The sequence below is a fragment of the Hyperolius riggenbachi genome, chromosome 5, assembly GCF_040937935.1.
Source record: "Hyperolius riggenbachi isolate aHypRig1 chromosome 5, aHypRig1.pri, whole genome shotgun sequence".
In the NCBI taxonomy this organism is placed as follows: Eukaryota; Metazoa; Chordata; class Amphibia; order Anura; family Hyperoliidae; genus Hyperolius; species Hyperolius riggenbachi.
The window spans coordinates 382,772,009-382,797,932 of record NC_090650.1 but is presented as its reverse complement, the minus strand read 5'-3'; the positions used below and the strand labels follow the sequence as shown (position 1 = coordinate 382,797,932).

Below are 25,924 nucleotides of genomic sequence, written 5' to 3'. Positions count from 1 at the left end.
TCAGAGCTGTGCAGCCACTTGCAGGACGTACATTTCAACCAAGGTGGTCCACAAGCAGTTAATCACCACACAAAAGAAAACCACACATTTTTCCTAAGGTATTTATTGTACATTTCATATCAAAAAAATACTATGTTATAAATTAGCACGTGACTGGTCTGACCTGGCTGATCTATGAATCGGGGCTGTCTCTAGCTATGTCTCACTGTCTGATAGCTGATACAGATCTCGGAGTCTGTCAAATCTGGGCCCCCATACGCGGAGGTAGTCATAGTTCAAGTCTCCATCAGTAGCAGAGGAAGCCAGGGAACTAAGGCTCCCAGCCACTGAGCTATCCCCTTCCATAGAGTACATGTGGAGCATATCAGGAGGGTGGCCTTTATTATCTGCAGCCCAGAGGATTTCCAAAACATATTCCTGGAAGTTGCTGCTCCCAGCATTAGTCTGTTCGGGATGATCTGGTCCTCTTGATTGGCTGGCAGTGAGCACATGGTTAGGACTGTGACAAAGCTTTGCAGTGGTCGGGACTTCTGAGGTAGAATATGATAGCTGATGGGCATTGACTCTTACTGGTTGTCTCAGTTTTTGAAGGTTGTATCCATTCTGTGAAGACAAATTCAAGTTACTATTGCTAGGAAACATATGGGATATGAAAAAAATGAGGTGTGGGTTTCTGAGTAGCAAAGGAAAGGAAAGGACAGAGGGAAAGATGTGTTAAAAACTGGTGAGGAGAGGAAGAGAGAGAGAGAGAGAGAGAGAGGAAGAGAGAGAGAGAGAGAGAGAGAGAGAGAGAGAAGAGAGGAGAGAGAGAGAGAAGAGAAGTGGTATCCAAAAAAAGAAACAAGGGCCCATATGCAATTCACTTTTCCTCCTGAGTTTTCTCCTAGGAGATAATTTTCCATCTTTGATTTAAAGAGAATCTGTACTGTCCGATTTGTACAATACAAAACATACCAATCGAGTCACTGTGATCTCCTGGATCCCTCTTTGCCGTTTCCGCCGCTCCCCGCCGTGATCCTGGCTTTTAATCGGCAGTTTTAGGCAGTGTTATAAACATTTGTATTATTTATATATATATATATATATATATATATATATATATATATATATATATATATATATATATATATATATATATATATATATATATATATATATATATATATATAATGTTACAGTATACTACAAGTTTTTATTGCATAGTGATTTCTCTGCACTCCAGTCAGGGATTATCACAGTTTCTCAGCATGGGCAGATCCCTGCCCCCTCAGACAAGCCGAAATTGAGAGCAGAGTTTTGTGGGTGACTAATAAACAAAGCACACACGCAGAGCCTGCAGGGGGCGTGCATAACTTCTCCCTATCACAGCAGAGGCAGTGCGTTCCTCTCTGGGTCAACAAAGCTTGACAAAGAAAAGAAGATTAGATATATTACAGAGACAGTGCAACTAGGAAAGGCTACAGTAATCCAGACCACATTAGAACAGGTATAGGAACTTATAAGATAGAAGAAATAAGGCAGAAAATGTTGTTACAGAGTCTCTTTAAAATAGTTTTTCGACACTTTGCAATAGAGCAAGCACCAAAAACTTGGACGAAAAAAAGAACTGCCATAACCATTATGAGTATTTCATTTTTTTGCTGGCTGGTGGTTTAAACGGCATTTTATTGACAAGATTGAAAATATCACCTAGGAAAAAACTCAGGCGAAAAAGTGAATTGCATATGGCCTGAGAGGCGGGGGAGAGAGAAGTGGAGTTGAAAAAGAAGCACTGGAAAGAGGTAGAAGTCAAAGTGAAAAAGTGGTGGGAGAAACAAAGTTGACAGAAAAAGGTGGGGAAGACCAAGAAAGCACAGTAGAGCAAGATGAAGGAGCACGAGAGGTGAAAGAAAAAGCCAACTAACATAGCTGAGAGGCACATAGCAGGGTTATGGAGAGTGAGACAGGAGGGGCACAGACAGTTGACTGAGGGATACAGAGTGAGGTTGTGGAGAGAGACCGGGTTGGCGGCAGTGGTAACACAGAGACTGTGGCAGAAGCACAGCGGGTGGTAAAGACACAAAGAAAATTGTGGTGGAGATGAACAGAAATGGGTAAAATAAATACAGAAGTAGTTGATAGAGACAAACAGGATTGTGGATAGAGACCAAGGAATGGCAGAGATACATAGAGAGAGGTCTCAGGGAAAGAAAAAAGTGGTGGAAAAAGGCAAAGGGGGGTGGGGCGGGGGGTGACACATAGCAGGATGGTTGGGGGAGACTATATTGGTAAAATATCAGTTCTGAGCTGAGGGTGGCTTTATGGATACTTGGTTTTATACATTATCGGTTATGCAATACTGAATAGCCCAGTCTCTGCCTTCATTCATTGATCATGCAGACTGAGTTAGCTCCACCCACATCCCGCACACCCTAACATGCTCACACTTGGAGGTGTGCTCACCTGGTAACTCAGATCCCCCAGCTCAGGTCTGGTTTGGTGTCATGGGGTGGGGCCACAGCAAAAACATGAAAAATGGCTGTCTGCAGAGACCGGTACGCTTTCATGTTCTATAGAGATTGTGGGAAATCTGTTCCTCTGAAACATAAAATAAAGTTACATCTTGGTTGTTTTTGTCCATGCACTTTAAATGCATAGGCTTTAGGTTTTTTTTTAAAGTATTTTAAAAGGACCACTATCCTCAAAAAATGTAAAATATAAAATACAGGTATATATTTATAAGACGCACATTTCTCCCAGAGTACAATGGCACCATACATGACTTTTTTCCTATGTCGCTGTCGCTTACAGTAGGCAGTAAAAATCTGACAGGTTTTGGACTCATCCATCGCTTCAAGGGGGATTCTCAGTATTTCCTTTATTGTTTAAAAAAGCACTCTATGTAAAGCGTCTAAATAAAGGATGTTGGCCACCCTCCCTACTCACTGGTAAGCTATTTTGGCAGTTGGTCAACAGTTACTCGGTAAGTGCTTTTGAAAATACCCTGAAACTCCCCCATGAGGAAATGGACTAGCCTGAAGTCTGAGTGATTTGTTAGATTTTACTGTGAGTGACAGCAATATAGGAACAAATGCACTGTAATTTAAAGTGGATTTTATTCAGGAACAAATGCACATCTTAGACATATGCATAAACATGCATTTTACATTTTTTGGTGATAAATCCTTTAAATGTAATACACGTTCATTTCTAGGTAAGAGAAAGCAAAGACTACTTACAATAACCTTTGTGCCTTTGTTGTTTATTGCTCCACTTAGTCTGCCTGTTCTCTTCCAGCGCTGAAAATAACAGCATAGTGACTACTATTTTTATTTCTGTGTGACATAAGGGTAAGGGTGGTAAACAAATGGCAGGAATCTGTAGTGAGGGGACTGTGGAAGGTGCCATAGGTGACTGGTCCTCCTGTAGTGCCAATCCTTTTTCTATACTAAGTAACTAACCCAGAGGAGGGAGTTACAGATCAGGGGCTTGATTCACAAAAGGATGCTAACTTAGTTAGCACGCCTAAAAGCCACTTAGCACGCCTGAAGCCCTTTAAGACGCGCAAAGCTTCACGCGATAAGTTAGCGCGCGACGTTTCATGCGCACCGCGCAGCGCTAAACTCTGCGCGTGATCAATAAAATCTTTTGGCGTGCTAACCGAGTTTGCACCCTTTTATGAATTGAGCCCCAGATGTTCTCACTCCACTGGCCACATGCTTGTTAAAGGGATACTGTAGGGGGGAGGGGGTCGGGGGAAAATGAGTTGAAGTTACCCGGGGCTTCTAATGGTCCCCCACAGACATCCTGTGCCTGCACAGCCACTCCCCAATGCTCCGGCCCCGCCTCTGGTTCACTTCTGGAATTTCAGACTTGAAAGTCTGAAAACCTCTGGGCCTGCGTTGCCGTGTACTCGCTTCCCCTGATGTCACCAGGAGCGCACGGCGCAGGCCCAGACCATACTGGGCCTGTGCAGTATGCTCCTGGTGCCATCAGCGAGAGTGAGGACACGGTAACGCAGGCGTAGTGGTTTTCAGACTTTAAAGTCTGAAATTCCAGAAGTGAACTAGAGGCGGGGCCGGAGCATTGGGGAGTGGCTGTGCAGGCACAGGATGTCTGTGGGGGACCATTAGAAGCCCCGGGTAACTTCAACTCATTTTCCCCCGACCCCCCCTACAGTGTCCCTTTAAGGCTCATACACATGTGCAACTTAATGAATGACCAACCGCCCAACATGACGAACCGCATGACTTATTGCTTGCACAACTCATTTAAATACTGCGCGCTCCATATCTGCATTAAAAAACAACAAGTCGTTCAAACAACTTGTACACATGGGGCCAACCTGCACGATAATTGGTCAGTTGATCCGCCGGTTGGATTGAGCAAACTGCCCGTTATCAGTTGGTCACAGGGGCGTTAACAATAGACCCTGCAAGGGATGCAGCCACAAGAGGGCCCAAAAGTTGCAGGGGGCCCCGTGGGGGGAGACGTTTCTTTTCCCTGTCCTGAGAGACTGACAACTATGGGCATGGAGAGAAAAAAACGTTCTGCTCCCTGTACAATTGTTCTGACTGAGTCTACTCAGCCACTGATAAGGAATTATACAAAATGTTATAGACAAAGATCTGTAGACAGTCCCTATTCAGTTTGCAGCAGGCTCTTGTGTAGAGCGCCCAGCCCCCAACTTCTCTACCCCTCCCCAAGTGCTCTATATTGTAGTGATGCTGGAGGAGTCTGCAGAGCTGGAGTTCTGCACCATTAGAGGTGGACAGAGTGAGTGTAATATGAAGCAGAGGCTGGGGCACACTTGTCTGTCAGCTTTCTGCACACCTAGGGCTTGATTCACTTAGACCACATGTGTCAAATTCCAGGCCTGGAGGGCCAGATCCATGCCAGAGTTTAGGATGGACCGAGAAAGAAAGGAATGTGTTCTACCTGATGGACCACACCTTTCCTGATATAGACCCATCAATTCGTTTGAGCTGTATCAAAAATGTGTGAGGATCTCGGCCCTCGTAGGACCGGTTTGACATACCTGACTTAGACAAATAGCATGCCTTATCCGAGTTAACGCGCCTTACCAGATATAACACACCTTATCAGAGTTAACACGCCTGATCTAACTTAACATGATGTATCAGAGTAGCATAGAGAGCGCTACGAACTTATGCCTGCTAATTGGCAATGACGAGAGCTCCACTCGTCCTGCCCTGAGCCCCTGCGAATTCGTAGCGCTCGATATGCCACTCTGATAAGGCGTGTTATCTCTGATAAGGCGTGTTATCTCTGATAAGGCGTGTTAACTCAGGTAAGGCGTGTTAACTCGGATAAGGCATGCTATTTGTCTTAGTGAATCAAGCCCCATGTGTGTCTGTATGTGTGAAAACAATCACATTATATAGTACTAGCTGGACGCCTGGCGTTGCCCGAGTATGTATTTGGCCGGTGTTGGCTCCGCCCACTTTTCCTAACCCTAACACACAATTACTCAATTACTTAATGACCAAGTTTGTGAGCTTTGCGGTCTTTGGCATCAATAATTTGCATTGAAATAAAATAAATCGGATTGGATTTGGCTCCACCCCTTTTCTGAATTTGAACCTCAATCACCCAATACCCATCTGTTTCAGGTACAGGTGATTAACAGTGCAAGTAGCTTGTCCCATTAACAGTGCAAGAATGGCAGCAATTAAATATTCCCCTTGAAAATCAATAGGTGAATTTTCATTGGCTTTTGTAGGCTCCACCCACTTTTCTGAATATTAATCCCAGTCACCCAGTGACCAATTGTGCAAAGTTTGAGAACCCTGCCAATAACAGTGTAAGAATTGCTGCAGTTTACATTTTCTCAGTGAAATTTGCATTTGTCCCCGCCTACTGATTGCCCGATTATGTATTTGGCAGGTGTTGGCTGCGCCCACTTTTCCTAATCCTAACACACAATTAATCAAATACTCAATGACCAAGTTTGTGAGCTTTGCGGTCTTTGGCATCAATAACCTGCATTAAAATGAAACAAATCATATTGGCTGTTTGTGGCTCCACCCCCTTTTATAAATTTAAACCCCAGTCACCCAATGATCAACTGTACCAAGTTTGAGGCTTGTGCCATTAACAGTGCAAGAATGGCAGCAATGTAAATATTCCCCTTGAAAATCAATAGGTAAGTTTTGATTGGCTTTTTTAGGCTCCACCCACTTTTCTGAATATTAATCCCAGTCACCCAGTCACCAACTGTGCAAAGTTTGAGAGCCCTGCCAATAACAGTGTAAGCATGGCTGCTGTTTACATTTTACCAGTGAAATTTGTATTTGTCTCCGCCCACTTTTTGGTTATGGAAATAAAAAGTATCCTATACTTTATTCCAGGTAAAGTACTATGCGTGTGCCAAATGTCATTCAAATCCGTTCAGCCATTATTGCGTGATCGAGTAACAAACATCCAAACATCCGAACTTTCCCATTTATAATATTAGTAGGATAACAGAAGCTAATGTAATTGATATAGAAAATGCATGCAGTCAATGCTTCACTGCTGTCTGTTTTAAACTGCATGAGGTAAACACATCGAAGTGTGCACTAGCCAATTGAATAACATAGGTTCTCAGTTTACCAGTGCAAAAAGCGAGGTGGGGGCATCCAAAGGTTTGCAGGAGGGGCCAGGGATTTATACTTATCCCCCTGGTTGGTCGCCTAGTCATTTGTTGCTCACGCCCAATTATCATTCAAAACACCAAGTTGGAATCATCTTTGGATGGAAAAGTTGCATATGTGTACGAACCTTAACAGGCATCTGATCCCAAATGACTACTAAAGCCAAAATAACAATATAGCAGGTATCAGGGCCAGATTTACATCTTGGGAGCCTAGAAACACAGAAGAACTGGAAGCTTAAATTCTGCCCTGCTCCAAACCCAGAAATCCCATGCCGACCCCCCCGAACCGCACTGCAAGTTGGCTGGCTGTACCCATTGCCCTTCTTCCACCTTCATATCACCACCCCAGAGCATAGAAAGCTTGGTGAGCAGGCTAATCGAGCAGCCCATCCAGCCTTTTCATCCAACTCTCTAGCACAGCTCCAGGATGGTGAGTGCAGGTTCACGCTAAGATGCCTAATGCTAAATCCGGCCCTGGCAGTTAGGCAAGTGACATTTAAAAAAAAAAAAGGAATAAAGTTGGCAACTTCCATATTCCTTTCACTTCAGGTTTCATTCCAAGCATTACTAGAACTAGGAGGATAATGCAGGTTATTCCTTCCACATGTCCAATAAACAAGATCATGATGTGTAATTTCAGGACAGTGGGTGGAGTCATGCAAATCATTTCTTTAAACCCATGTAATCATTGCAGGTCTCAGATGCTGTCACCCCTTGCCATCTATTTCCATTGCGATTCTGAAATACTTTCTACCCTCAGCTTAGGGCATTTTTTGGAACTCAGACAAGCAAAATAGGATTAAGCTATCATCATTGTTTTAGTCAGCGATTCAGAGGTGTATCTAGTGAAAATGGCAAACACGGGGAGGGGGAGCAAATCGAAGAGAAGCATGGCCTGTAAGAATGGAGTATACTGCTCCTGCTATCTGTTGTCCAGTCCACGTCAACCAAATGGATGACCAGTAGGCGTATCTGCAGGGGTGCGGGTATGGCATGTGCCATGGGCGCCTCTTACTGGGGGTGCTGCTCTGTAGCACGCTTAGTGTTCTCCATATACAGTAGGTACTATTTTATGTCTGGGGGACATTCTGCTGCCTGGTTACATCTTTTAGGGGAACAAGATGCCTAACTGTTATTTGGGGGATATGCATAGGCTGACCTATTGCTATACATAGGCAAACGCAGGGGGAGATTACAGCTGCCCATAATCCCCCTCAGCCACGGCTAATGCAGTGTCTAGGGACAGGCACAAATTGAGACACCAGAATATCTGCAAGCATCCTGCAGCTCACAGCACTGCCCCTTTCTTTCCCTTCTACAATTGGCGTGGATGTAGCAGCAGTGTGTGTACAGAGCATGAAGCAGCAGTGTGTGTACAGAGCATGAAGCAGCAGTGTGTGTACAAAGCATGAAGCAGCTCTGGGGAACTTAAAGTGAACCTCCGGACTAAAAATCTACTCAGCAGCACTGAAAAGGCTTGGTGTTTCTTTAACAGTTTCACAGCATCAGAACTTTGTTTCTCTTATAGAAGCCTCATTTTTAGCTGCACAGAAGAAAACTGCCCGGGCTTTTTCGACCTGATGCTGTGCAAAGCATGGTGGGATTTCTGATTTTGTTGTTCTCGTTCTGCTGATTTGGTGCAAATTTTTTTTTTTTTTTTTTTACATTTTGAATTTGACATTTGAAGTGTGCAGCTGGGAGGGGTAATCAGGACACAGGACAGTTGGAACTGTGTCTCCTGCTCCTTGTCACCTCCTTTCAACCAAAAAGATGGCTGCCCCCATGAATCACAATCATTTGCCTGTTCTTTTAAAACAGGGTGGGTAAGAGATTATATTACCTATCTATTCTAAATAACATAAGTAATGTAACTTGATGACAGTATGTTTGTTTAGGCTGAAGTTCCCCTTTAACAGAGCACAGAGTCAGGTATGAGCACAGCCCTTTGCTCCTGCTGAATGAATGCTTCACTTTTTCCTTCATTAGCAATGTTGGCTGTCCTCATTATTATCTGTATCCAAACTGCTCCTGATCGATTCCCATTGTCGATCGGAAGCAGATCGGACATTTAGGAAATAATTGTCAGATCCTGTCAGTCGGAAGGGAAATTGCCCAACCATATTATTATACTGTATTGTGTGTGGCTGAGGGAGACCTTTCAGAACCCCCCCCCCCCCCCCCTCTCCCTTGAAAATCCTGGGTTTGCCCCTGCAAGGTGCCTGGAGTAGGCATGGCAGACAGAAATCATGGAAAAGAATGGAGGTAAGGGAAGGCAAATATGGATTCTTGTAGACAAGCTGGGATCTGCACATGTAGGAAATGAGATGGTTGGTAAGCAGGACAATGTCAATATTAGGAAATATGCACTTTAATCTGGAACAGTACAGAGCCCCTGATGTGACAGACACACTCGCTGCTCAGGCACTGGAGGCCTAAACATTCTTAATAGCCTAGGAAAAAAGATCCAAAGAATGAAGGCAATTTTAGTCTGTAATTACTGGGTTCATCTAGGCCAGAATAACAAAGGAAAGGGATGAGTTAAGTCAGGGAAATATTTGGGACATGGAATGCACAGTCAGAGAAATATTTTTTCTAAAAGACTTTATCTCCCAGAGACAATTGGAGTAGAAGGTTTCTCTTTTTTGTCAGGCCAATCACAAGCAGTGAATATTGTCTGTAGCTAAAGCAGCAGCAGGAATATCATTATATGAAGAGGCTGAGAGATCATAAAGTGGACCGAACTCTTGAACAGCACACAATGAAAAGTCTTTATTCAACATATAGTTTTTGTAGAAATTCACTTCTCTCTGTTCTGTGTTTGTTTAGGCAGATCAACCTGTTTAATTAGTCCTTATCAGCAACTGAGAATAGACTGCTGGAGAGTTCTGCCTTTGAAGCTCTACATATTAACACTGAGGCTTATGGGCATCCTTTCAGTGCCTTCTGCAAAAGTGAAACCAAGTAAAACTTTAGGATTTCCATAAATTATAATGAAGAAGTCCAGAAGAGTCCAGAGTTGATGGAAAAAAAGTGTATGTCCTGTAGTCTCTGAGACGCCATCACACTAGGCATATTCAGAACCAACAGAGGGTGGAATTGTTGCAAAACAAGGTCTGTAATAAAACCTAATTGTATGCACTGGAAACATGGATATCACACTTACAATTTCTCTCATTCTTGGTCCACGCAATGACTGGAGCTAAAGCGGTTGTAAAGTCCTTGATATACCACCTGTAATAGTTGGTGCACCTCAAAAACCTCTAGATGTCAGGGGAAGGGGCAATCTAGGATGGTAGCCCTTTAATGACTGTGCCCCGTTAATGACAGCATACTAGAGGTTGGACAGTTGCAACACTGGGAGATTATGTTCGAACACAAGTTCTTGGTAATCACTTGTTGAACCACAGATACGTCCACACAGAGTCATTGTAGGAAATCTGGAGAGGAAATGTCATTGTAGAATGTGAAGTACAAATAGTTACTTAGAAAACCATCTCACCCTGTTGTCCATGCCAATTGCTCTGGCCAATGTTTTTTTTAGGAGCAAATAGTTTTTTCGGGATTCTCTCCAGGACAATATATAGCAAAGTCAAAGTTTTTTTCCAGGATAAAACATAGAGGCCTTGGTCATAGCAGTGAAAACATTCCCGGAGAAAGCCCTTACCAATCCTCTTATAAAGGCTCTGTAGGTTGAATATGGCCCTGACTCTCTGGGTCTCAAATTCTCTCTTCTGAAAGTTAATGAAGACACAGATGCATCAAGTCATCCAGGATAGTTGGGAAACCACAGCCAGCAAGTTCATCATGAATGCATCCCTGTAGCTTCTTCCTTCTAGTTTAATTCTGTGCTGTAGTTCGAAACTTGACTACACACTGCCCCACAGGAAGTGCACCCTGACATAGGTCGAGGATTTTAGAGGAAGCAGAAGAGTCCTGACTTGGTTCATCAAACAACTTTTGTAAAGTCTATGAAATTCTTGAGTGGTTCAGGACCAGGTCACTTGAGTGATGAGGCCCAAGCTAAGGCTTTTCAATGCAAAAGGGAAATCAAGAATGCCATCTTGGTGCACACTGTTCAATGGTTCTACAATTGCAACTCAAAATAAATCGGGCACTGGTTGATGAAGCCTTGACAGAGCTTGGGATCACTGGAATAGCAAAGTGGGGTCAGGATATGAAGCATAGAATGTGAAGATGTTGAGGGAGAGGTTACAGCTGGAACTATAGCAGGTGCCATGGAGTCATGCACCAGTACTGTGGCATTCCTGACAGCAATTTGGACCTTGTTCACACCATCCATACACTTCTCCAGGAAGTCCATAATGTTATTTTGGCTACCTCTTGACGCTATCGTGCTGAGACAAATCCTCCATGGAGTCGGGAAATGGCACTTCAGCAGGGTCCGTAGCCTTGGAAAACTGATTTGGATCAAGTATTGAAGGTGGCATCTCCATGTCACCTATCTGGATGGCCTGGTCTGGGTGTCAGCCGATGACAGCATGGCTATGTGGTTGGCACAGGAATGGCAGGCAAAAGGTTTCCTGTGGAACAAGGCGAAGGTCAGGGTAGGATGCAAACAACAGGAAGCTAGTAGACAAGCCAGAATAAGGATGGGTAGCAGACCAGGATCAGAAAATAAGATACTTTGTCTGTAATAGTACAACAACCTTGGGAGGACAACCATACTTGTTACTCGGGCACTGGTGAAATGTCCTAACAATCCTTAAGCAAACAGATAAGAGAAAGCATAGAAAGCACCTAAACTCCAGTTCCAATAAAACTTCACTATATGGTACCTAAAGATGGAAGATCTGAAACCTGGGAGAAAGAGCAGAAATGGAGGGAGAGCATGCTCTTTGCGGCAGAAGATCTGGAAGCAGGCTTGTTGGCAAAAACAGTATGTGGCCCTGAGGTAGCCAAGGCATAAGGTAACCAGTGGAGTTATGGGTGGGGCTGTAGCAGTAGGGAGTTGGTCAACACAAAATAGGGTGGCAGCTCTCACAAGTCAGCAGCACCAGCCTGACACAGTTTCTTCCAGCCATGTTTCCGGGTGCGGACAGGCACATTCTGAATTGGAATGAATAAGGACCGCGCATGCCCAGTAGAACAAAGTGCTCATCCATGGTGGAAAAAAGCTATATACGAGCAACCTCCTTCTACTTGGCATGCATGGATCTTACTCGCACAAGCCCAGTCAGCATGCTCTCATCCACTGACGGGAGCACAGCCATTAAAAATAGATTATATTAGTAAGAGCTTAGAGGGACCCTCCGCTGGAACTGGAACAGTGGACAGTGGAGAGTAACCGGGAAGTCTCTGGACCAGCCAGAGGTTTCCACTACTGAGAAAAATATCCAACTTTTTTTTATATAACGCTTCAAGTGTACGTTGACTCCTAGCCACATGTATGGCAACTGCCTTTTTTTAACAGGTACATTTTGAGTTTTTACCATAAAAAAATACAACAAGTACATCCTGGTGCAGCTCTGAAAGGAAAAAAAGAAATACCCCTCCAGATCAGATAAATGGAGGGGGGAGGGGGAGATAGAACACTCTATTGTAGTACTATGACTGTAGTTTGTGCAACCATTCCCTTACCGGGATACACAGTAAACACAGTATTACATCCATAGTAGAGGAATCTTCACCTTCTGGTCTAAATTAGCCTAATGGGGACCACCCAGCTTGTCACCTGGCTACCAAACAGGGACTGACATGGTATTAGCTATATGAAGATCTTTGATCATCAACTTCATGTAACTTCTGACTGTGAATCATGACTGTAGCTCAGCATAGACATCCATTAGCCAACAGGTTGTGCAAAGCATGATCAGACCAGCACATTGAAGTAAAACTGGTGCAAATGCAGAACAGATGCCTAGATCAAGGATTTTGATTGGTTGATCTGAACAACTGCTCTACTTCTGCTTTTGCTTTACTCCAGTTCTGCTCTACTCTTCTTTGCACTGGTTTGGATCAATTTACCTCATTTTCTTTAGCTAGGTGAGTGTTGCGTCTAACACAGTACATTAACTCAGTTAAAGAACATGTACAGAACTATGCAGAGGTGAGAGAAAAAGGGTTTAAAAAAAAAGGAATGCTTAGCAGCTGATCACCATTCCCCAAGATTGGTTGGATATGTGTGGTTTGTTGTGCATTGGGTTCAACTTTAATACTACTTTTCGTATAACATTTCTTTAGTAACAACCTAATTAAACATCTGATATACCATTAATGGCAGAACGTTATTAGGAAAGGTTACTTTTGCCTTCCCACTTATACATTTACTGTGCCGTCATTAGTCACACATCTTACATGAGATGAAGAGGTTCCAGTGACGTACCTGGTCATGTTCTCCTCCTCCCTCCTCATTATAGTTCAGAACATTCCCTCGGACGTCCTCCCAGCTCTCATGCTCAGCGGGAATATGATAAACTCCTCCTTTACGGAACTTTGACCTCCCCCATTGACTCCATACAGTGTATGAGACCAACAAAGCTGCAAGAACAATATAAAGCCGTGAATAGAGGTAGAACATGAATAGACTCAAATTAAAGTGGTGCACTGGTCAATTTCAGATTGGAATGGAACACTCTCCATCTTACATGAAGGTGATCTAATGATCCATCATAAAAGAAAGTGAAATATTAATTCATTACATTAAAAATAACAATAAAAAGTACAAAGGGTCATCAACACAGAAGAGAGGATCATCAACACTGCGGAGAAGTCATCGGCACCCCTCTCCTATCATTCGATTTCCTCCAGTCTGCGTTCCAAGGCCATCAGGATAGCAAAAGACCTGTCCCACCCAGGCAACTGCTTCTCAATCTACTTGCAGGTGAGGTGTCTATACATGACTCTTATCGAGGCATGCTACAGTAAAACTACATCACCAGCGAGAGATTACCACGGCCAGTCAGAGAGTAAGCTTTGGCACGTCACCAATCAGGCAGGGGTGCTGGTACCAGATCGGTCAATTACATCCGCTTGCTGCTCTTTTTGCTAACTGGTGCTGATGGTCTCATGGGCAGGACCACGGCAATGTCATTGGGCAAATCACTGAACTTGATCAGTAGCAGTGACATCTGATAGGTTAGCAAAAGAAGCAGCAGGCGTCTGTGATTAGCCGATCTGGTTTGGGAATCCTCCAAAGTTTGCTTCATCTGAAAGTCTTGAATCAGGCCTGTGAGTAACTATAACTGTTTGTCAGTTTGTGCTGCTACTAAACTTGTCTGTGCCAAAAACAATTCAATGTATAAATTATTCTTATTTGGTGAATACATTGGATTCTTATAAATGTGAAAGTGGTAGCATCTGAAGTTAAAGTAATATAAGGTATAAGATTGTGCCACCTCAGCGTAACATTACTGCACCTCAGAGGAAAATGGAAAAAGTCTCACTTTTCCACTATGTGAGTGAAGTCTCACTATTTTGCAATGATATAGCTTAGCAGGTAATGCAAAAATTATCATACCACAAATATTAAGATCTGCAATATTTCTTAACCTCAAGCCGACAAATACACGTGTGGCATAGTGGATATAACTCACAGCTTGCAGATTCAAATCTGTAGCAGAGTTTCTGTAGTTTTCCTTCCACATCTCAAAAACATACAGATAAGAGAATTGGTTCCCCAAAAATAACCCAGTTTAGACTATGATTGGCGTAGACTATGACTGTGGTAGTGATTAGAGTGTGAGGGCCTTTTTGTCACATGACTATGGCCTCTGGAAAATGCTGCAGAAGGTGTCAGCGCTCTAAAAATATACAACAGTAATAGGTAATAATAATTATAAATGGGCAAGAATTGCTTATAATGAAAAAAAATACCCTTAAAATGGTCATGTGGCCAGCTCAGAACTTCATAGCTTTGTGGGAAGGTCTGCATTGCAGTCCAGTGTTCTTGTGAGAAATGTACCACCACCATTTCACTCTATACAACTGACAGAAGGATATAGTCGTGTCTGTCCACTTTTCAAGTACTGTCACTAGGCTGGTAAAAGTGCATGCAAGATGACACTGGATAAAGGGGCTCTTATGCCCAATTTTTAAGCAGAAAAAAAATGTATTTTCCGTAGTTACTGCCTATTTTCAGATTTACTGTCTTCTAAGTCACAGGGATGTCAAACTCCAGTCCTCAAGTGCTGTGGTCCTCACCCATTTTTGCCACAGCTCAAATAAATTGATGAGACTGAATCAGGAAGGGTGTGGTTCATCAGGTAGAACACATTTCTCAGTCCATCCTAAACAATATCATGGATATGGCCTTCGAGGGCTGAAGATCGACCTTTGTTCTCTCAGAGGCGGTCTCCACTACAGAAAGTGCTGGAATTTCTCCACAAAAATCGTTTTACTCTTCATCACTTTATCCATAATGGAAAACAGGCTTTGTATGGAGGTCCCATTTAACACATTTGAGCCAATCAACTTTTGACCATAAAAACATAAAATAAAAATCAACCTCTTACCTATGAAGATAAGAAGACACATGCTGATGGCCAAGATGGACCCTGAGCTCAGCCCGATAATCTTCCCAGCCTTGGCCAGGTTAATTTCACAGACCTTCCCCCGGTAGCCATCCTTGCACAGACAGTTGTACTTATATTGGGTTAGCGGCACACATACGCCCCCATTCTTACAGGTCCATCGTGTACAGGGTGTTGGGTGACACTGCTTTTCTCCAGTCATATTATTCATCACTTCAACTTTGTCTGCTGGGCATCTGGGCAAAGGGAACATTTATCACATATGTACCAATGGAAACATGACAATGTCTTTGTTTAACGGGCCTATTGTACTTTAAAGTGAACCTCCGGACTAAAAATCTACACACCAGCACTGAAAAGGCTTGGTGTTTCTTTAACAGTTTCACAGCATCAGAACTTTGTTTTTCTTATCCAAGCCTCATTTTTAGCTGCACAGAAGAAAACTGCCCGGGCATTTTTCCCTTGATGCTGTGCAAAGCACGATGGGATTTCTGATGATGTTTTTCTTGTTCTGCTGTTTTGTTGCAAATTTTTTTTTTTTTACATTTTGAATTTGAGATTTGAAGCCTATCGCGAGCAACTTGGAAGGGTGATCAGGACACAGGACAGTTGGAACTGTGTCTTCCGCTCCTTGTCACCTCCTTTCAACCAAAAAGATGGCTGCCCCCATGAAAATGATAAATAATTAACATAACTAATGTAACTTAATAACAGTATGTTTGTTTAGGCTGAAGTTCCCCTTTAATTTAGCATTCATGATGACAAGCCTAAAGCCTAGTACACCCACCCAATTTTGATTGACCAATGCCTGGCTAATTGTACCACCTCCATGTAGTCTAAGGACCAACAGATTTTGAATAATATGAAAAAATGTTTAGGTAAGCTCTCATTCTATATAGTGGTGCATAATAAACAGCCTCAGTGGGAGGGCGGGGATACATACAATATACAGCAATATATAGCTATAGGAAGTGTTTCTGATGATGCTGATGCCAGGATATTTAACGTAAAAGTGGGTATCCTGAATAATTTACTGCATTCTACAATATGTTGTTACGGGTTCTCTTTAATTGTCTTTCTACAAATAGGCCATAAGATGTAGTGGTGACATTACAATATGTGCAGGGCCTGATTTACCATTAGGCACATGCCTACAGGCGCCTGATGATAGAAAGGCGGCTCACTCTGCTCCTTGAGTGCCTCCCTCCCTTCTTCCCTATGCAGAGTGTAAATGAGAGGTTACTCACTCAGGCCTTGACCAAATAGTGCAAGCCAAGGAGATAGTAAGTGTACACCAATAATAATTCCACTGACCAGATCTCTCTTCAGTGAGGGGCAACTTAATACTGAGGATACCTCAGGCTACTTAATACTACGGGACACCTGTATGAGGGGCAAGGGAAGTATGGGAGAAGTGACAGCTGGGCCAGTCAGCACACTCGAGGTGCGGTTCGGTGGGGGTTTGTAGATTTGTGGGGGGGGGGTGAGGTCTAGGGTGCCAGGACATCTGTGCCTATAGGCTTCTGTGAGGTAAATCGGGGCCTGAATATGTGCCTGTGTGTGGAACAGTTAGTGACAGCAAAGATACGGTATCTGCTGTATCCTGATATGAGTGGATCCCCCTGGTTCAGGTAAAGTACCTGCATTCATGCTTCCTCCATAAGTCGATACAGTTGAGATGAGACGGGCAGGGCTGACTTCTGCAGACATCAGACTGGCATTCGCTGCTGATCCCCTGCGAGCCGACAATCGAGCTGTACTCATTCCCCTCTCCATCCAGCAGCAGCCCCAAGCCATTGATCCGCACGTCCCGTAAGCATCCTGTGCCCAATGAACAATCTCTATTAATCCTGGATGATGACAGACAATTATACCTGCATTTCTCGGACACAACAGAAATAATGGTTAATGTCCAGCTGGGCTGGCACATGAGAACACTGCGTTCCCTGACTGAGGAAATAAACACCTGAGAGTCTTCAAATCAGAACAGCACATGTTACATTCTGGAGTAAAGTGAATGTTTACCAATTTAAAAATAAAAAAGTCAGATACTCACCTAAGGAGAGGGAAGGCTCGGTCCTAATGAGCCTTCCCTCTCCTCTCCCGGTGCCCGATCCCGCGCAGGATCCCCCATAGCAGTATTCGACCAGTTTGGTCAAATACTGCCACTTCCGCAGCCGAAGGGAGGTTTCGGAAGCCTTCGGGAGCACTCGGGTTACCGAAGACTGGCCGCTCCATACTACGCATGCGCGAGCGCCCTCTATGACGCACTCGCGCGTACGTAGTATGGAGCGGCCCATCTTCGGAAGCCCGAGTGCTCCCGAAGACCTCTGAAGTCCCTGCGGCGGCGGAAGCGAACGGGGGAGCCAGCGCAGCACCAAAGGCACCGGGAGAGGAGAGGGAAGGCTCATTAGGACCGAGCCTTCCCTCTCCTTAGGTGAGTATCTGACTTTTTTATTTTCAAATTGGTAAGTAACCATTGGCTGCTATCAGCAGGCGTGCCGCTGTGTAAAGAGTATCAGGTCCGGCGCTACCATAGAGGCAAGGGTGGCAATCGCCCCAGGGCCCCAGAGCCTGTAAGGGCCCCCAAGGCGTCTCTCCCATCTTAACTGTTGCTCCCCAGGGCCTCTGCAGAGTCTTTGGCAGAGTAGCGTATCACCTGTGCTGGCGGGCAATTTAGACACTACACTATTAAAGACTCTGTAGGGGCCTCTGGGAGCACAATTACGCTGGGAAGTGATTGGAAGGGAGGGGTCAGCAGCCGGCTCAGCGGCCCAGGATGGATATTTGGCTGCAACAAAAGAGTCCCTAATGCTGCTTTTTGGTTAGGGGGTGTCTTATGAGTGGCCCCCATGCAAATTTTGACCTGGGGCCCCATTGTTTCTAGAACCGGCCCTGAAGAGTTTGGACCGATCTCACATCCTAAGAACTGCACCATTACTAGTGAATTGCAGTGCGTTGTGTTGGACAATATAATTGCATCATGTATATTGTAATTGTACATTGACATCAGCATGTTAGCAGTGCAGTGCGAGAAATCCGTTGGAATAACGCAAGACATGCAGTGTGTAACCGGACAGAATGTGCATTTACGTTTGCAGAGAAATATATTTTTCATTGACTGTAACATACAGCAAAGTGTGGATGAGCTGCAACGGCTGTTTTATGGCATCCGGAGCTACCATAGGAAAAAATGGGCAATTGCCCCAGGGCCCCAGAGCCTGTAGGGGCCCCAAGGTGTCCCTCCCCCCATCTTAACTGTTGCTCCCCAGGGACTCTGCAGAGTCTGTTAAGTTGGGAGGTGATTGGGGGAGGGTCAGCAGCCAGCTCAGGGGCCCAGGAGGGAAATTTGGCTGCAACAAAGGGCCTCTAATGACGTGTTTTGGTCGGTGGGTGTCTGTTGGAGGGCCCCCAGGCTAATTTTGCCCTAGGGCCCAATTGTTACTTGAACCGGCCCTGTCCATAGCCTGGCTATTAAGAAGCATTACCAGGGCCGGGCTGAGGCAGAGGCGAGAGAGGCTCCAGCCTCAGGGCACAGTGTAGGAGGGGGTGCACAGCTCACTCAGCTATCATTCCCCTATTGTGTTTGAAGCACAGAGAAATAAGAAAAGGGGATACCTGGCAGTAACTGCAAGCCAGATAACTAGACATTAAGGTGTTGGGGGCCCTGGGGCACCTCTTAGTCTAATAGCAATCAGTGTGTGACGGCTGGGGTGGGAGGGATGGAGGGGTGCACTTTGGTGTATCAGCCTTGGGTTCTGGAGGACCATGTCCCGACTCTGAGCATTACTGTGCAGGATTCTAGTTATCTGACTATTGTTATATCTATACTGCAGCTGCATGTCCCTGCTGGTCGCAGAACCATCCTTGCATGCCTGAATGAGCAGGCTGGCAGTAGGGTTTCCTCATTGGGGCAGCAGCATCCCTAAGTACCTCCTAGCACCACCTCACCTGGGCCCTGGAGGGAGGGGGGGGGGGAAGCACATTGAACGTTAGGGGGGGACAGCGTCGGGGGCTTCGTCACCTGTCTCAATATCGCTTGCCTTTAGGCTCTATCTGAAATGTAATCTTGTGTTTGATTGTAGCCAGCTTTGACCTTTACCAGGTTATACCATTTTCATGGGCGTCCGCACATATGGCAAATTCGGACGTATGCCCCATTGCCCGACCCTGGCCGCCCGCTGCCCCCCCCCCCCCCCCCCGGGTGCCCGTGCAGCCAGCAGGAGGGGAGCAGCGCAGAGAAGAGGGAGAGCTATGGGGCGGATGTCTCCCCCCCCCCTCCTTCCCTTACCTTAGGCGGCGCTCCCTCCCTCCCTCTCCCCTCCGGAACGAAGTTTTGTGCAGCGGCTTGGCAGCGGGCGGGACTCACCTCCGTCTCGCTCCAAGCGCCGGAAGTTCTGGTGCCGCTGGTCTGGACCAGACCAGACTAGCGGCAAATCCATCCGCCGCCTGAACGAGACGGAGGTAAGTTCCGCCCGCTGCCAAGCCGCTGCACAACACTTCGTTCCGGAGGGCAGAGCGAGGGAGGGGGAGCCCCCTAAGGTGAGGGAAGGGGGGGGGAGACGTCCGCCCTTCCCCACTGTGCCCATAGCTCTCCCTCTTCTCTGCGCTGCTCCCCTCCTGCTAGGGGCACACCTGGCTACTTATTCTGGGGATATATACCCCTCTCCTGCCTACATATACTGGGAACATATACCCCTGGCTACATATACTAGGCACATATACCCCTGGCTACATATACTGGGCACATATACCCCTGGCTACATACACTGGGCACATATACAATAGCAAAGCAAATATTAAATGGCCTCATGCTCTATTTTATCTTGGTTCAAACAATAACAACTTTATTTCACACACTTTGATCAAGTCACAAAAAGGTTACTTTAAGGAACCAATGCACACGTGTTAATTAAAAAACTTCTTTCTGCGCAGAAAGTTCTTACATTAAAAACCACCAGAGCCTGCCCACATTACCCCTCAATAGATGCCAGGCTTGCGTGCATGGAGTCTGTCCTCGGACTTCTGTGCTCCATGCACTCAAGCTCAGACCACCTAACTGTCATCCAACAGCGCACCACCAAGCACAAAGCAGCTGCCTCCCCCTTATGGGGATAAATCCTTTCAAAATATGAAGCACAAAGCTGCAGTAAAATTGTATTAGCCGGCTTAAAGAGGAACTCCAGTGAAAATAATTTAATAAAAAAAGTGCTTCATTTCTACAATAATTATGTATAAATGATTTAGTCAGTGTTTGCTCATTGTAAAATCTTCCCTCTCCCAGATTCACATTCTGACATGTATTACATGGTGACATTGTTACTGTGGGCAAGTTATGTAGCGGTTTCTAGCTGCTCTGGCTGTTACAGACAGCTTTAAACAGCCATTTCCTGTCTGTGAACATTGTTATATTGTGGCAGTTTGCCCAGAGTACTGCGGTATTCAGAGCCTCTTGTGGGAGGGTTTTCAGCACAAAATTAGTCACACAGCGCCCCCTGATGGTCTGTTTGTGAAAATCATTCTATTTCTCATGTAAAAAGGGATATCAGCTACTGATTGGGATAAAGTTCAATTCTTGGTTGGAGTTTCTCTTTAAGCACAAAACAGCAGGTTAGTAGACTTTGCAAGCCACATAGAGACATTGCTGCCCAGACATCTTTCCTCCAGTGTTAATCATAAATCATTATACTTGCGTTAGTCCACAGGGTATAGCTTCTCCCAGCTGGGTGCCAGAGCGCTTTTTTTTCTCCGGATAGTCTGTAGCTGTCACTGTTAATAGTTGGTCACATGTCAGATGTGTTCCTTGTATGGGAGCTTGATTTTCTCCTAGTGCCTCCCAATGCTTCACCCCAGTGCCACCGCATACAGTGTCCCCCTGTTATTGGGTTGTTAGCACTCGGCTGCCATCACTCTGTCAGACCTTGCGATCAGTGTTTATTCTTGCCGGCTAGCTGTGTCAGCGTAAGGTGGCGGGGGACGCTAGTACGGTGTGGTGTGGGATCAGGCTCCTCCCACCGACCAGTTTCGCGTCACATGACGCTTCATCAGGGCGTGGCTTAAGGTTGCTACGTCTATCTCTTTATAGGGAACTCAGATTACTTCCTAGTGTGACTCACTCACCTCTTTGTGACGTCACACTACTATTCAATTTAATGCAGCTTTATTGTTCATTGTCCCATAGTAAAGGTTTGTTTATGTGATGTCTCTTTGTTTTTTCCTCACCATATCACTTTTTTCTCACAATTTTTAAATATATATTTATACTAAATACTAATTTATACTGGGCACATATACCCCTGACTTCATATACTGGGCACATATACCCCTGGCTACATATACTGGGCACATATACCCCTGGCTACATATACTGGGCACATATACCCCTGGCTACATATACTGGGCATATATAACTGGGTTCATATACCCCTGGCTACATATACTGGGCACATATACCCCTGGCTACATATACTGGGCACATATACCCCTGGCTACATATACTGGGCACATATACCCCTGGCTACATATACTGGGCACATATACCCCTGGCTACATGTACTGGGCACATATACCCCTGGCTACATGTACTGGGCACATATACCCCTGGCTACATGTACTGGGCACATATACCCCTGGCTACATGTACTGGGCACATATACCCCTGGCTACATATACTGGGCACATATACCCCTGGCTACATATACTGGGCACATATACCCCTGGCTACATATACTGTACCTCTGGCTACATATACTGGGCACATATACCCCTGCCTACATATACTCCTGGCTACCTATTCTGGGGACATCTCTACCCCTGGCTACCTGTTCTGGGGACATCTCTACCGCTGGCCACCTATTCTGGGGACACCTATAGACCTGGGGCTACCTATTTTTGGAGAACCACTGCTGTCAGATTGAGTGTATTTTGAGGAACTGCTGCCAGGTGAGAGGTGTCTACCATATTAAGGGGGCATTCTGCCTATGTATGTGAAATGCTGTCTATTTATGTGCCTCATGACTGCTGAATTTGTCTTGTTGAGGGCCTCATGGTTACTGAATTTGTCTTGTTGGGGGCCTCATGATTGCTGAATTTGTCTTGTTGAGGGCCTCATGATTGCTGAATTTGTCTTGTTGGGGGCCTCACGATTGCTGAGTTGGTCATGTTGGGGGCCTCATGATTGCTGAATTTGTCTTAATGGGGGCCTCATGATTGCTGAGTTGGTCATGTTGGGGGCCTCATGATTGCTGAATTTGTCTTGATGGGGAGGCCTCATGATTGCTGAATTTGTCTTGTTGGGGGTCACATGATTGCTAACTGCGAGACTATGGAAAAAGCTGAATCATCATCATATGAGACAATAGCATTAAACCTACTTTTTTAGCTTTTTAAAACCGAAAATAAAACTGGGAGGTTCTGGAGTCAGATGGGTGAAATTGTTTATCTTCACAGTTTATTTTCAACTTGAATTTTCCATAATGTTCATGTATGAGTTAAGACGTTTGTATTTAGTTTAAATTGCAGTTGGCACTTTGCAATAGTAAAGTGACTTTTTGGTTGCAGTTTGGGCACTCAACCTTCAAAAGGTTCGCCACCACTGTCCTAATCTAATTACCCTCCATTGCTAAGTTCATGTAAACTTGTCTCCACCTACGACCACACCCACATTGTGGTTCATGACCACACCCATTTTTTGCCGTGGCGCACCAGCCCCACGTAGCCCCACTTAACTCCGCCCCAAAATCTTGGCGCGGCACAATGCACGCGCCGCCCCACTTCTTCCTCCCCCCTTTTTGCCCCCCCCCCCCCCCCCCCCCTCCCTGGAAAATTTTCTGCGGACGCCCATGACCATTTTTTGTAACTTCAGAGTGAAAACCCTTTCATTAAATGTATTTGGCAATGGTACTTTTCACCAGAGTGAAAGCCCAACTTACATTTTTATAACATCAACACAAGTAAACAAGCTATTTGTGACAATAGTTACAAAATATGCACAATTGGAACATAAAGTGACCACACCTATTTTATGACGTTCTGTATGAACAACCTACCTTGAAAATCGTTCTCAGCTTGCTGTGGTAAGCTGTTTCCTAACATGATACTGGAGGAGTCAATGCTGAATAGTTTGTTCCTCCCCACAGTAGCGGTCACTTCTCGGGTGCCACCTCCTCCCTCAATACGAAGTGTGAATGAATTGCCATAGCGCTCCAAGCTCAGCAACGTCCACTGCCCATGGTCTATCCGCAGGTCTGGAAGCCTGGTCACATGACTGCGCTCTCCAAAGTTGAAACGAATCGCGAAGTGTCCTCCACAAATCTGCAGGGGGCACAGGATCACACACTAATTGTTTTTACAGGTTACAGGCACTCTAAGAAGCTTAAAGAGACACTGAAGCGAAAAAAAAATATATGATATAGTGAATTGGTTGTGTACTATGAATAATTACTAGAAGATTAGCAGCAAAGAAAATATTCTCATACTTTTATTTTCAGGTATATAGTGTTTTTTCTAACATTGCATCATTCTATAATATGTGCAGATTACACAACACTCAGCATTCAAAATGAGTCTTTCAGAGCAGTCTGTGAAGTAATGACCTCTCCTCTAGCAGAGGAAAAGTAAACAGTTCACTTACAGTTGAGATAATAAAAGTCAGATAACAGCCCTCTCCACGACTAACTTAGTCGGAGAGCTTAATGGCTTGTTTGCATAGAGATAACAACTGGAGTTTCTCAACTCTTCCTGTACTGGAAGACTGATGTATCTGATCTTAATGTTTTATTTCTTAGCTGTACTACACATACAAATCATAATATCATAATTTTTTTTTCGCTTCAGTGTCTCTTTAAGAACAGCACCTCTATTGCCACAGCACTCTCTACAGCTTCACTACAGCACCTTCTATTGCCACAGCACTCTCTGAGGCTTCACTACAGCACCTTCTATTGCCACAGCACTCTCTACAGCTTCACTACAGCACCTTCTATTGCCACAGCACTCTCTGAGGCTTCACTACAGCACCTTCTATTGCCACAGCACTCTCTGAGACTTCACTACAGCACCTTCTATTGCCACAGCACTCTCTACAGCTTCACTACAGCACCTTCTATTGCCGCAGCACTCTCTGAGGCTTCCACTCCAGTGAAAATAATGTAATAAACACAATAATTGTGTATAAATGATTTAGTCAGTGTTTGCCCATTGTAAGATCTTTCCTCTCCCTGATTTACATTCTGACATTTATCACATGGTGAAATTTTTACCGCTGGCAGGTGATGTCAGTGGAAGGAGAAGCTGCTTGCTTTTTTGGCAGTTGGAATCAGCTGTTATTTCCCACAATGCAACAAGGCTCCCACAGTGTGATGTCAGAACCATGGTCCTGACATCACACTGTGGGAGGGGTTTCACCCCAATATCAGCCATACAGAGCCCCCTGATGATCCGTTTGTGAAAAGGAATAGCTTTCTCATGGGAAAGGGGGTATCACCTACTTATTGGGATGAAGTTCAATTCTTGGTTACGGTTTCTCTTTAATACAGCACCTGTATTGTCACAGCACTCTAGCAGACACTAGTACAACACACCTAGTGCCACAGCACTTATGAGACTACTGAAAAAAAAAAAACCTTATTGTGTCTTACCTCAAGCTTCAGTGAAGAGGACCTGTCCCGGGAAGTCAGGTGGAGGATGGTGGCAGAAGACACTCGTGTTCGAAGCATAAGTTGTATGTGAGTAGAAAGCATGCTGAGAGAATGATGAATCTTGTAGTGAATCCAACTCCCTTTCTCAAAGTTCCATTCCTGCAGAACTAACACACATCGTACACGTATCAAAACTTCGGTGCGCAGAACGCCGCAGACGCATTGTGATCTCTCTACAAGTATTAAAGGTAGAATCATATATATCTAGGTGGGTATTATTTTTATTAATAAACGTAATATACAGCATAACATATTGTGCAGTGCTGTACAATAAACAGGAAAGACATTACAACATTAAACACATGTTACACAGGGATATTATAGTATCCAGGATGCATTTTCCAGTATTGCTGTTTTTTTACTTGGCCTTTGAAGGGGACTTGTATCAATGCTTGAAATCTTGACTGTTAGGTGTTTTGGCATGTCACTACTGATTGAGTATCTACTCCTGTACTGAATAAAGTCATGTTACTTCACACATATAACATGCAGCAAGTGTTACCCCACTCATGATATGCAGAAAGTGTTAGGACACACATGTGACATGCACCAAGTGTTACCCCACACAGATAATATGCTGCAAGTGTTATCCCACACATATGACATGCACCAAGTATTACCCCGCACAGATAATATGCTGCAAGATTTACCCTACACATATGACATGCAGCAAGTGTTAGCCCACACCTATGACATCAGACACTCCATCAGACCTCACATGCTCCCTGGTCTCTTCCCCTCCGACCCAGTCTGTGTCAGGTTCCTGGGTGGTCCGTCAGTGGCCGGGCACTTTGATGTTTGCGATTGGTGACATCTGTGACAGCGTGATTATGCTGTGCTGTATAGGTCAGGAGTCAGGGGTGCAGTTTAGGTCAGGGGTGCAGCTCAAGATTACACTGATGTACAGAGTGGCAGGAAGATTGACTTGGCCACGGCTTCCCTTCCCCTTAGTGGCCAGTCCTCCCTGTGCCTTGTGCCACCTATCCTGATGGGCTGGAGCTCTGCAGTGGGCACATTGGGGGGAGGGAATCAGGCGACCCTCACCAAGCCCCAAATCTACTGCCCTAGTGACGGGACTGGCGTTCAACAATGGAACACAA

At 44.8% G+C, this 25,924-nt stretch overlaps 1 protein-coding gene across 7 annotated transcripts in view; it reads right to left on the bottom strand.

The window, feature by feature from the left end:
• Nucleotides 1–85: 85 nt before the first annotated feature.
• LOC137519052 (neural-cadherin-like) overlaps nucleotides 86–25,924 on the bottom strand; it is a 150,746-nt gene continuing 124,907 nt past the window's right edge. For 3 of the 7 annotated variants that reach the window (XM_068237673.1, XM_068237678.1, XM_068237680.1), the window contains 7 exons: nucleotides 24,765–24,997; nucleotides 23,175–23,439; nucleotides 16,767–16,947; nucleotides 15,109–15,362; nucleotides 12,981–13,135; nucleotides 3,219–3,278; nucleotides 86–603 (listed from right to left, as the gene is read on the bottom strand). In XM_068237673.1, coding sequence (XP_068093774.1) covers nucleotides 196–603; nucleotides 3,219–3,278; nucleotides 12,981–13,135; nucleotides 15,109–15,362; nucleotides 16,767–16,947; nucleotides 23,175–23,439; nucleotides 24,765–24,997 — 1,556 coding nt within the window. In that variant the 3' untranslated portion in view covers nucleotides 86–195. Of the gene's footprint in view, nucleotides 604–2,442; nucleotides 2,578–3,218; nucleotides 3,279–11,052; nucleotides 11,179–12,980; nucleotides 13,136–15,108; nucleotides 15,363–16,766; nucleotides 16,948–23,174; nucleotides 23,440–24,764; nucleotides 24,998–25,924 lie in introns of those variants that run through there. The other 4 variants (XM_068237675.1, XM_068237674.1, XM_068237676.1 and 1 more) reach the window with 4 other exon arrangements.